Source organism: Ochotona curzoniae, unplaced genomic scaffold, assembly GCF_017591425.1.
Source record: "Ochotona curzoniae isolate NIBS_2020 unplaced genomic scaffold, NIBS_Ocur_1.0 scaffold_3835, whole genome shotgun sequence".
Classification (NCBI taxonomy): Eukaryota; Metazoa; Chordata; class Mammalia; order Lagomorpha; family Ochotonidae; genus Ochotona; species Ochotona curzoniae.
Window position 1 is genome coordinate 26,442,300 of NW_024467114.1, and position 13,126 is coordinate 26,455,425.

General features: G+C 44.1%; 1 protein-coding gene across 2 annotated transcripts in view; it reads left to right on the forward strand.

Annotated features, from left to right (window-relative positions):
- SKAP2 (src kinase associated phosphoprotein 2) overlaps positions 1-13,126 on the forward strand; it is a 139,527-nt gene that overhangs the window by 124,021 nt on the left and 2,380 nt on the right. For both annotated transcript variants that reach the window (XM_040965067.1, XM_040965065.1), the window contains exon 12: positions 12,878-12,979. In XM_040965067.1, the coding sequence (XP_040821001.1) occupies positions 12,878-12,970 (93 nt within the window). In that variant the 3' untranslated portion in view covers positions 12,971-12,979. The remainder of the gene's footprint in view (positions 1-12,877; positions 12,980-13,126) is intronic.

Here is a 13,126-nt window from a genome sequence, read left to right on the forward strand (position 1 = left end):
CTGTTATTTTAGAAACAAATTACGTGCGTTTCATAGTATTTAAATGTAAATAGGGAAATGTTAAATAACTCAGAAGTCTAGGAGCTCAAAGTGCTTTCTCGGTCACAGAAACACTTTGAACTTCTCAGAGACATGCTACGACTTGTTCCACGCAGAGGAGGCTTCGAATACTATCACATGTGCGTTTTAGCATTAAGTCGTGGTGTGTAAAATCCTGACACTGGACTCAGAGATCATCACAATGAACATTTATGCTTGGGTTTTCACAAAAAGAGACTTGACTCAAGAAAATGCCAGAGTCAGAACTTGAATTGGCGCTCAATTCACAGTTGGTGCTTCTCCATTTCCTTTCTTGCCTCTCCTTTCCTTCCTCCTGCCCCACCTCCCTTCTTTTCTGTTTACTTTGAAGCTATTATAAAGCAGGCTTGTAGTCACCAAGAATCCAGAAGGGGTGAATGCATTATTGAACATTAACTTGTCCTGAGTTAAAACAGCAGCTTTTGTTTTTATGGAAGTAAAATTGATTCATTTCAAGTTTTTGCTAAGAAACTTTCTTGGATCATTGTTAAATTTACTTCATTGCGACTGTGTGTAAAGGAAGAGGTTCATTGGCACTTTTTTGGAGTTTCAGACTGTGAGGGTAGGTGGCATGCAGAGCTATACTCTTCTTGCAGAAACATACCAAAAGCCCGTATTATAAACATAACAAAAACAAACTAACAGCCCTGGCGGCTTAGACTCTTCTGTGTGGATTGCGTTGTCTTTGCCACTGAAAGCCTGCCTGGTGCACCAGTCCCCAACAGTCAGCTCGCTGTTGAGAGAGGTGTGTCTGCCATTGCCTCTTTAGAAAGTCATCCTCTGTTTACATGAAATTCAAAACATGATCGGGGGAGGACAGCTGGCACGGCGGTCAACGCGCAGTTTGGGAAGTTCACCTCCCGAATCAGGTGCCTCGCTTTGAGTCCTGCTGCCCTTCTGATTTTAACTTCCTGCTGCTGTAAACTCTGAGAGATGACAGGTGATGTTCCTAGTCCTTCAGTCCCTGTTACCCACGTGGGAGGCCCTGGGTGAATTCCTCGCTGTTGATTTCAGACTGGCCCAGTCCTGGCTGTTGTGGACATTTGTAGCAGATGGAAGACTTCCGTCTCTCTGCCTTTTAAATAATACAAAATAATAATGGAAAAAAGAAAAGAAAAGAAAAGAAAAGAAAAGAAAAGGGAAGGGAAGGGAAGGGAAGGGAAGGGAAGGGAAGGGAAGGGAAGGGAAGGGAAGGGAAGGGAAGGGAAGGGAAGGGAAGGGAAGGGAAGGGAAGGGAAGGGAAGGGAAGGGAAGGGAAGGGAAGGGAAGGGAAGGGAAGGGAAGGGAAGGGAAGGGAAGGGAAGGGAAGGGAAGGGAAGGGAAGGGAAGGGAAGGGAAGGGAAGGGAAGGGAAGGGAAGGGAAGGGAAGGGAAGGGAAGGGAAGGGAAGGGAAGGGAAGGGAAGGGAAGGGAAGGGAAGGGAAGGGAAGGGAAGGGAAGGGAAGGGAAGGGAAGGGAAGGGAAGGGAAGGGAAGGGAAGGGAAGGGAAGGGAAGGGAAGGGAAGGGAAGGGAAGGGAAGGGAAGGGAAGGGAAGGGAAGGGAAGGGAAGGGAAGGGAAGGGAAGGGAAGGGAAGGGAAGGGAAGGGAAGGGAAGGGAAGGGAAGGGAAGGGAAGGGAAAGGAAGAAAAAGAGAAAAGAAAAGAAAAGAAAAGGAAGAAAGGAAGGGAGGAAACGAAATACGTGAAACCGGTATAATTGTAGCTCTGGATAGTGCTACTGGAGTTCTGAAAGCTGTGATTTTGTGTGAACCCTGCCATGGGGCGGATCTTGATGAGGATGAGAGGAGAGGGCGCTGATGGAGTTTGGAGCCTCTGGACCGGGAAAGGCTGGCACGGCTGGCTGCTGGCAGGTTACTCTGCTGCTTCCCCACCTTGCTTTGGGCTAGCTGGCACAGACCCTCTGGAGACTCTGTCTTGTACTGGCTTGGTCTTCCCATGTTCTCAATCTTTGCCAAACACAGACTCTATGTAAATGCCACAAATGCATTTTATATGTGAATGATGTCTGTAATTTTGAATGGTTGGTATTAACCGCAAATTAAGAACTCAAGACTTTAGTGAAGACATTTAAAAAAAAAACAGTTTGTGTTTTGATCTAAGTATGACCAAGGCTGTGTACCAGAGATTACTGACACTGCTGTGTGCTTGGAAGTTTTCTGAACCTTTCTCAGAGCCCTAGTTAGATTTTTGTGGTATTGGGATGAAATGTTACTGTTTTAATTTATTTTTTTACACCATCTAGTGGCTCAGACTGAGTGGTGCAGGTAATTGCAGCTAATGTGCCCAAGCAGAATGGTGCCATCAATTCAACTTTAAATCTAGCTATGGGCTATTACATTCCCGTCTCATGTCAATAGAATGCTAACATTAATCATGAAAAATTTTGCTCATCATTCTGAATCACATGTAGAATTGCATACATAAGAAAGGATGCATTTTAAGAAATGTAACAAAATTTATGGAGACATGGAAAATATATATTTGTAAAGAAATTAAATGCCATGACTTTTCTAAATAAAAGATTTTCTTTAAAAAAACACACATGCACACACACACAACTTGCTCTTAGTAGTGAATTGATTTATAGCTTGAAATACTAAATTGTCACTGGTTTGATCCACCTTCTAGGAATTTAGCAACACTAAATGGCTTATAAGACAATGTACTGTCTCCCTATAAATAAATATTTAGACACACTGAGAACTAAAAATGGTGTTCACTGTGGTCAGAAGTGTTTAATTTAGTAAATATAGTGGCAGAAAAAACAAATGTTGAACTGTTTGGGGATTAAGCTGTCTTCATTAAAAATCACCTCAGAGTCTTATGTTAAAATGTACTTTGCTTTTTGTGTTTTGCAAGGATGCTCCAGTGGGCCCTCCTCTCGGCTCTGTTAGCCTGGGAGGGATTTATTTATTTTAGGCCCCTTTGAGAGTTATACAAATCTTAACTTTTATTTTTCTTTTTGAGTGAAAATCAAATGTTGCAATAAAGAAAGAAAAGTGGGCAGCTGCCCAGCCCTTCCCCCTTCTTTTTGAGCGTTTTCCTATCAGCAGCCGTCATGTGAGCCCTGGCTGGGCGAGCCCCTCCTGCCAAGTGTCCGGCATTTTCTTGGTTTTGACCTTTGAACCTCACTACTAATAAATCGAAGTACTGCTGGCCTAAAAAGGCGCGCCAGTAACTTTTTGCTTTACAGTTCTTTTCATAGAGTGTTGCTGCTGTTTTATGTGTTAAAATAAGACACTTCAATAGTCCGTGAAGATTTAGGACCTCTTGTTCTCCTACCAAAAGAAAAAAAAAATTGGAGCACACAGATGAAAGTGGATTTGTGATTTTTACCGACAGCCACATTGTTAGTGAATTAGCTGTGATGCACAGGGCTTAGTTTTAGGTTCATTTGGTGGGTAGAAAGTGATGTTTGTAGAACCTTTTAATCGTGAATTGGTTCGTTTGTTTTAGGAACGAAGTGTTTTAAAATCATGCTGAATTACTAGTATGCATTTCAGCTTTCCACCTAAAACACGAGCGTACCGGTGTAGCGAGTGAGAGTGTCCAAGAGCCACATTTGTAAAATTTTATAAACTCAGGGACAGCACTAGGTGTATCCCAGGGCCCTGCATTCCTCTTTGGTGACGTCATTGTGCCTTGCTGTGCTGGCTTTGTGTCTCCCAGTGCTTCATCTTCCAATCTTTCCTTGTCAGTAAATCACTAACCACTTTAAGCCTTACTTTTTAAGCAATAAATAATTTTTAGAGATTTGGTAGCAGATAAGCTGCCCCTCAGCAGGCCAGAGGCATGCTATTTCATATGACTTTTTTAAAAAATAAGAGAATAAAGAATTCTAGGGTGTTTTAACTAGTATGGGGCACATGTAAGTGGCTTTACAGTTCTGAGAATTTCTTTTGTTATCAAAACTTAGAAATGTAGATTAATACTCACTACACATAGCAAAAGGACATTTTCAGTGTCCTTTTCCTGAGTTCCACGCAGTGCCCCTTTCCTGTTTGTTGGGTGATTGGTGAATTGTGGCTGTTGTCAACCACTTGCTTGTATCACGAGACTCTAGATCCAGTTTCTGTAACTTTTTGAGGATTCAGTCCTTTGACAAAGCACTGAAAGGCTTGCTGAGCTCTGCTGGCAGAGAGAAGGAGTGTACTTTTTAGTTCTCTCAGTTTTCCACTTGTCACCGTGTGACGCATCATGCCACAAATAGCATGACCAACTGCTGAAGAGTAACTGGGGCATCTCAATATGGGGCATGCATCGCTGACACTAAGCTGCTTCCAGAATGTGATCCTGTTTTCTGGCTTTGAGGGAAGGGGATTTGCACTTGGGAAGGCATGCCTTCAGATCTGTGCCATCACTAGACATGTTGCAGGTTCAGGTACAGGGGATGCCTGAACCACATAATCCTCTTAGTACCCACCTCTCCCTAGCAGTGAAAAACCACCCAGGAACACAACGTCATTCAGAAATCATTCCAGCTCCACTTCCAGGATGCCTCTTTTGGAAGTTTATGTCCCAGTATTTTCCAGTTTTCTCTTACATGCAATGCAGGAGGAATTCTAGAGCAAAGTTGGCACAGAAAGGGGAGGGCTGCCATCTGAGGCAGCTTAGCCCCTTCATGTCTTGAGCAGCTGAGAGTAAGCCCAGGGGCAGCATCAGAGAGGCCAGGTGAGCAGTGGGCAGAGTAGATGAGCCTGCACTGGGAAGAAGCCAAACTGCAGGATCTACGTAGCTGAATCCATCCTAGAATGATCAGGTGTTTGCCAGGAGCAAAGGTAAACCTCAAAGAGAAGCACTATTACGAATTCCTTTTTAAAAAATCCTCAATTGGAGCAGACACTCAGCCTGGCAATTAAGACTATTGGAATCCCATACTGGAGAACCTCACATTGGTCTCACGTTGGTTCCTGGTGCTAGCTCCTGACCCCAGCTTCCAGTGCAGACCTGGAAGGCAGTGGTCATGGCTCAAGCCATTGAATTCCTGCCAATACACGGAAGACCCAAATTGAGTTTCCAGCTCCTGGCTTTGGCCTGACCCAGCTCTGGTCCTCCTGGGCATCTGGGGAATGAACCAACTGCTGGGAAGTTTCTCTTTCTATCTCTGCCTATTGAATAATTTAAAATTTTTTTTGTTAAAGAAAACGTCTTATAGAAGGTCAAAATTATGTTTTCTAACAAAATGCAAGTGTTTGATGAACACTTGTAAGGCACAGCAGGATCCCAAGGAGCTACAAACTGGTTTTGTGTCAGGGATCCCACAGTTGGGTTGTAGAGAATACAAATCCCATGAAAGAGAACGCAAGGGCTGCACACACAGTGCTGGAGAAAGCCAGCAGAGCAGGGCACAGCAAAGCCTGGGGCAGGGAGGGCACATTCCAGTAGAAGTTGAACTACAACATGAATGGCTGCAGTTCATTGATTCATCAGCATCCATGCTTGCTTTTTTCTATCTGTTTAGCTGGAAGATCAGGAAGAATGGCCATGTGACAGCAACAGGTGGATGTTCTAGCCATGACAGGACGCACAGAGCCCCTGCCTGGGCACTTAGCGTCCCTCTCTCTCCCTCTCGGTGAGCTTGGAGGATCGTGGGTAGCCAGAGAAACAAAACCAACCTGATGTTTCCAGTTGAGGCTTCCCTGGCCCTTCTGCTTCTCCCGGAGTACAGCCCGTCCTGCAGGCACCTGTGCGGCTGACTGCTCCTTTTTATGCATTTCTTTCCTCTCTGCTGTGGTGGGCATGTAGTTTAAGTGTGTCCCAGAAAGGTTCTGGGGCTAGAGCTTGGGTGGTTTAGTGCTAGTTTTGCACAGAGTCTTCCTGAAAGTGGCTCCGCTCTGAAAGGGAGCCCGACCCTCCCCTTCCCCCACTGCATGCTTGGCCCCTTCCCCCTCTACACTGTGCTGGAGTCCCGCCACGGAGCCCTCGCTGCAGCTCAGACTGGCCTGATTTTGGACTTTAGCCCCCAAAGATGTGAGTTACATAAACCCTTTTTCTGTTTTTATTTGTTTCTAAGATATATCTTATTTTTATTTGCAAATACAGAGTTACAGAAACAAGGAGAGGCAGTTTCTCAGAGAACAAATGATTTCAAAGGATTCATTTTCATCATTTGACTTTTGTTAGCACTGATCACTCAAAAAAAAAAAAAAAACAGATTCTCACTTGAATTTCTAGAACTTGCTATGCTACCTGACCTCAGCAACTTTATATAGCAACTGTAATAGTGGCAGGTAAGGGCCTCCATAAAACAGTGTTGATTGTAATTACAGCAAAAGCTCTCATAAAGGTAGTTCTGTGATGGTCCAACTGTGTCATAATTAGACCCGTCCATTTACGTTCAATATGTGACTAGATTATTGCAGAGGTTCAAGGAGAAATATAAATATAAGCAAAGAAAATCATCCCTACAGGACTAGGGGCCTGCCAAGGTCACCTACCCAGTTAGCAACGAAGTCAGGCTAAGACTCCATGGTGCTGGCTGAACACCATGGTTTTCTCAGGAGAAGACAGATAAGAAGGAGCTAGAAAATAAGAAAAAAGTAGATTTTTCCCTTGTCTTTGCCACACTTAGTGTTTTTGCGGGGTTCTGTCTTAAACTTCCCCAGTGTTTGCAGATACATTCCACTGAATGTATTCCATTTTTTCCAAGAATGAGAATTATTCAGCTTCAGGTTCAAAGGGGACAGATTCTTTAAGGACTTGAGCTCTCCAGACAAGGCATCCCATGGAACGTACTGGAGATGGTGCCACGGATGGGAGCAAGTCGCTCTAAGTTGCTTAGCTAAACTTGTTCATGTAACCTTCTTCAGAACCAAGTTTGTTTACTCATTAATAAGATTCTTTTTTTTTCTTAGTAAGACTTATTTTCTTAAAGTGCAGTTATAGAGAGAGAGGGAAAAGAGATCGTTCTCCAAATGGTTGCAAGCCAAGAGCCAGAAGCCTCATGTGCATCTCCCACGTGGCTGGCAGGAGCCCAGTTGAGCCATCTTCTGTTGCTTTCCTAAGTGTGTTAGCAGGGAGCTGGAGCGGAAGTGGAGCTGAGAGGCCAGTGTTGCAGATAGCAGCTTAACCCTCTGTGCCATTAGGCCAGCCCCATTACTCCAGTTCCTTCAATGTACATGTGCCTACCATACCTAAAGGAAAGACTGCTCCTTTGGCAAGTACATTTCTCAAGAAAACGCTTAGTAGGATCATTGAGTAGGGCATCATCTGAAGGAAGATTGGATCTGTTTCTTCATTTTGTATCTGTTTATTCAATACCCTTTGTACATCCTGCCCTGGACAGCCTACAGATTCCATGTAAGGCCTCCTCTGATCACAGTGATTCTGTGTTTTATATTAGTGGAAGAAATAAGATGAATTTGTGTATAATTCACTGGGAATAAATGCTCGATTTGAAATGAGAGAAGTAAGAGAGAAATGTGTGACCGCCAAGTGACTGGAGTCGGGTGTCAGGTGCTGGGTAGGCGTTGGTCGAGGGAGAGGAGGCCTCTGTGGGAAAGGAGCCTGAGTGGGCCTGAGTGTGGTGCGGAGCGTGGAACTGCAGACCAGTGCAGCATGACAGGTTGGCCAGGCGTCGGGAGCTGGCCGAGCACCATTGGCAGGTTACTGCGGTAGCACTGATTGGAGTTGCCGGGCAGCAGGATAAACAGACCATCCCAAGTCCTGGGAACAGCAGAGAGGCAGGGTTGGCCCTGTCGTGATGCTAACCTGGAGTGGTGACAGCTGGAGTAGAGTGCAGTGGGGAATCTGTGAGCAGTTGAGTGGCGTGTAGGTGCGTGCGATGCTCTGGGTGCCAGAACCACCCGATGCTGAGCAGTCCTTGGACCTCTGTTGCAGAACACGTGTTCACAAATCCCAAGGGTGAATATTAGTTTTTACCCTAGGGTCTTAAAAGTTGACTGTACAAATTTGAATGAAATGTATTTTGGATTTGAGCTGTAGACTACAATTTGTTCTGCAAGTTAAATTCTCATTGTCTCTGTTCTTTGTCTACTTTCTTTAAAGAGGAAGCTCACAGGGCAGGTGGAGGGCGGGACACAGTGATTCTGTCATCTAGAGAAACAGAGCATCCCACGTGCACAGTAAATTATAAAGGGATGAAAGTGATTGTCTCGAGCCACCAGGAAGCTTGGTGAGTTCAACCGGAGAGACTGTGAGTGCCAACTTTCTCACAAGCTCTTCACATACAGATAGTGAAAGGAAGGCATTCAGATTTCAGGTTCATGTTGTACGTTGTTTTTAAAGATCTATTTACTTACCTGAAAAGCAGAATTACAGAGAAAGGAGAGACACAAAGGTCTTCTATATGCTTGGCTACTCCCCAAGGGGCTAGTACTGGGCCAGGAGTCTGGAACTCCATCCAGGTTTCCCCTAGGGGACCATAGAGCACCTGGGCCCTCTTGTGGTGCCTCCCTGGTGCATTCACATGGGGGCTGGATCAGAAGCAGAGCAACTGGGACCCAAACCAGTATTCATACGGGGTTCTGTTTTCTGATAGTGGTTTAACTTGCTGTACCACAATGGTCGCTTCTCCCTCATTTTTAAAACCGGATGTGCTTGTAAGAGAGTTTTTGAAATGATGGGTATATGAGAAATGAGAAGATTCATGTGAAGTTGCTAAGTGGAGATAATCAAAAGGAGGAACCTTGAAGAGACATGTATTTTACATATGTGTCTTCTTGTTACTGTAACGTCTATGAGTAATTTGGAAATGCCACAGGACACCTTGGAAAATAGTGAAGTTTACTAATTCTTGAACTTCTTGTCCTTCATATTTTATAAATAAAATCACTTAGTTTTACCAAAAGGCTAGTATGTTTTCAAGCACAGATACACAGGGTAAGAAGTTCATTAAGAGATAAGTTCATTTTAGTGTAAACAGTTGATCAAATCCAGGCATAGTTTTTTCATAATATGCATTTTCCGTCAGCTTTTCCAAGCATGTGTCCCCAAATGTTTCAAAAAGGACATGTGCAGTCTTGCCGTTTCTAACACCTGTTGCTTTGTTGCTTTCACACGTATCAGTAACTAATTTTTAAAAGGGCTCGCACATCACAGGATCGTATTAGTGTTTCAGTTTTCCATTAAGGCAGTATGCTTTTACCATAGGGTTTCAGAAAGTGGATTAACAGCCTTGAGAAATGAGTACCCCAGTGCTGAAAAGGGCTGAGGTAACCAATGAGGTCTCCGGTGTGAACTAACCCACCCGCAGTGGGAGAAAGTCCAGGTAATGCGTAAACACGAACATATGTCAACATCGTGTGTACAGAGTTATTTCACTTTATCAAAGTGAGTCTGTTCTCCTACCTTAATGCACAATCAACTTTAGTTCGCTGCTTCGTGAAGATGAATTTGAGCTGAAATTTTCACTCTAAAACAAAACAAACAAAACTCTTAATGGTATGAAAGTTAAGAACAGAGGTGTTAAATCACAAGCCACTGGGCGGCCTAATATCCTGCATTATTGGGTAACTTTGTCCTTTTCTTCTTCTTCTTCCTCTTCTTCTTCTTCTTCGTTGACTGCCATGTTACACTTTGCCTTGGAGCCATCCATTTTAGTGATATTAAATTTCCTTTGAGTACTATTTTTATACAATAAGCATCGCTACACCTCTGGATCTTGATAGCATTACTGCGGGAGGAGAAAGCAGCTTTGTGTTCATAATTACCTAACATTGTCAGAAACTGACTGCAGGCCGCTTTCTAGCGATAACAGAATAACCGCATAATGTAGCTTTATAGCGCATGATTAATAGAAAATAATTACACGTCCTACAAAGGGATGCAATATTTCTTGTAAATTGACTAGAATGGTTTCCTGTAGATTAAAGGACTCTTCATTATTTTATCAGTCCCTCCTGAAGCACAGTCACTCGCCTGCGTTAGCATTTCGGTGGCTATGCACAGCCGAGCAGGGCGAAGGATACCAGATGGCAGAGCCTCTCCTACCTGGGATGTCCTGTGCCCATAAAGATGATGTGGTACTTCCTAACCTTTCGGGGATGCAGATGGCATCCTGCTAGGGCCTGGCTCTTTTTGTTTTCTGTTTATTAACAAGATAAAACGTGGAAGAGTTTTTTTTTTTTCTTTTTTTTTTTTTCCACGTTTCACCTGTGACTTTCTGGAACCATCCATAATTGGCATATTCTTGTATCAATTGTGAGTCCCCTATCATTCGTAGGGATTCTGCTTGTTTGGGGCAGCCAAGGAGAAAGGCAAAGCTGGGCAGATTTTCTGCTTCCAAAGGGAACCTAGTGTGGTACTGAGTCTTCAGGCCCAAGTTTAGAACACTGTACTCCAACCAGCGTTTGCATTCCAATTTATAGGCTGCAAATGGTTTAATTGGGATTCATGGTGCTCCAGAGGCTCGTACAGAGCACGGTAATGATCAGAGGAAAAGCCCCTGTGTTTGCAGTCTCCTCAACAGACTCTAATGGCTGCTGTGTAAACCCATAAATTTGCCTCTTCGAGTCTTACCTCCCTATATTTTATCTTATCTCTTAATTCCACACAGGAGTATTCTATGGCGTTCTTTATGAATGCGAAGGAATAAATAGTCTTGCTTTTATTTTTACCTTTTTCTGAATTAGATCTGCGATGTACTTTCGTGTGAGGTATGTTTTTCAGCGATTTAAAATGAAGTGAATGGTTTAAGAACAGCTTTAATCTAAAACTTCTATTCCTCCCTCAACTGCTACTTGTAAGGCTGGCGAAGCCCCCCGCCACTCGTGCTTTCTGTTCAGTTACTCTTTGTGAAGTTGCTGTCCGTTTGTAGCGGATGTTGTCTCTCAGAAAGCTCCACAAATGGGAGCAGGCTTTCCGAGCAGGGTGGAGATGGGCCCTCAGTTGATAGTGCGAGACAGTCACCACAGCAGAACCCGGTCTAGTTCTAAGGACATTGAGGCATGCTTCTGGGAGCAGGTTCAAGTCACCAATCTGTCCTTCTGTGCGTGTGTTCTGCGGCTTCCCTGGGAAGAGAGGATGGGCTAGTTCTTGAACTCTTAGCTTGGCCTCGGGTCAGAGCTCCCACCTGTTAATGCTTACAGAGCAGACCTTGGGGCCTGTGGAAGGTTCTGTACGTTTGCTTTGTTAAGTATAAGGATCTAATTGCACTCATCACCTTCAGAATTGCAAAGGGCAATTTAATTTAGGTATCCGTTAGGAAGTAACGGTTGTTGATCCTAGCTTCCCAAGATGGATCCATTTTAAAGCACGGTCATTGTCCCTGAGGGCCGGACAGGAGCCCATTCTCCTTGGTGTTGTCCACTATGTCGGCACATCAGTGACCCTGTGAACCTGATGAGCCCTGGGGCCACTGCCACCGGCCGGAGCCGAGCCTCTGGAGGGGCAGTGGACCCTGTGACCCCTCCTTCCCCCTGCCACCTCTGCTGCGTTGTTCCTGTAAACCCAGTCCTGACACTGCCCGCGATTTTGAGAAAAAACACCAATAGATTTCATCTTATAATCTCTCTATTGATAGATTCTGTTGGTAGATCAATACATGCTAATGCTGCCACACCAGTATCGATACTGAAGAAGTGTATAGTGTACTAATCAATACAAACAGTAACCCTGGGCTGGTGCTAACATGCCCTCCCACGTATAACTCAATATGCATATGCACATCTATCTATGACTCAGATGTTGGAAAAACCATAACCTATTGAATTACATTGGGATTGATTTAAAAAATTTTTTATCTTATATGAAAAATTGGATTTGAGTCCTGTAATGCTTTTTGTGTAGAGTATTGCTTTTCGGAAGGTATGATTCTTAAAACTTGTAATTCACTTTACTTTGTATGTATTTCACTCCACATTAAATATGTTTGCGCTCCAATCCCATCCGTCAGTCTGGCAGACCTGGGAGACCGATCTGGAATCATTCACAAGGCCTCCAGCACTGCTGTGTCTGTCAGTGTGGGAGAAGCCAGGGACCAGGAGGACCAGAAAGGGCTGTTGGCCTCAGGTCACAAAGTAAACGCAGAAACGACTCATCCATCACTCTGTTTCATAGCCGGATTACTATTTTGCCTTATGAACTCGAGATGCTTTCCCTTTCTTTTGATTTTCTGCTGGGGGGTGGGTCTGTCCCACCTCTCAACCCCGGTGCCACTCCTTCACTGGAGGAACCATGGCGTCTCAGGGCTGCGATTTCAGAGGACTCAACTCAGGAAGTAGGTTGTAAAGCAGTTGTCTGTGTACCACTGGATGCATCGGTGTTCACTGATGCTCTAGTAATTTCCCTGCTGAAAATGTGCCTTTCAGATTTTCTTAAGACAGGGTACGTACGCCGTTGCATTCCGAGTCATTGTCAGAGGCAGGAGTTTCATTAGACAGGAACTAGTTTGTTGTGACAAAGAAACCTCATCTTGGGTGGAAGCTAAGCGTCCTGCAGGCAGATGCACTGCCTGGAGTCCTGGGTTTAACCTGCTGGCATCTAGCCCTGCCAGGAGCCTGCAGGAAGTGTCCCCAGGCTTGGGTGCGGGGGACACGGTGCACCCACTCTCCTCGGTGACTTCATTTCCCAGGTTCTTGTCATGAGGGACTGTTGTTGCTTTCTGCGCCCAGTCACCAGCAGGCTTTGTGGTAGATGTTAATTTAAGTCGTTGCCTAACAGCATTTTTAAAGTGTCCAGAAACAAACAAACAAACAAACAAAAAGATGAAAATGTTTCCATTTGCAGCCCAAAGCCCTTGTAACTTTACAAAAAGAAATAGCATTTCTGAGAAGTTGCATATAAACGACATTGTACTTATGCCCGTCTAAAGGTTAATACTGCATATTGTTTTCAATTAGGAATACAATAGATATGGCTGGTGGGTAGGAGAAATGAAAGGAGCCATTGGCTTGGTGCCTAAAGCCTACATAATGGAGATGTATGATATTTGAGAGTCCCGGGTAAGTACATTTTAATCCAATATTCTGTAATAGCTCATATGTTCTTTTAGTTATGATTCTTTGCCTTTTTAAGTCTTTGTAAATATTTTTTGATAATACAAAGATTATGCCCTGAAATATTTTGTTGTTGTTTTGCTTGATCTTTAA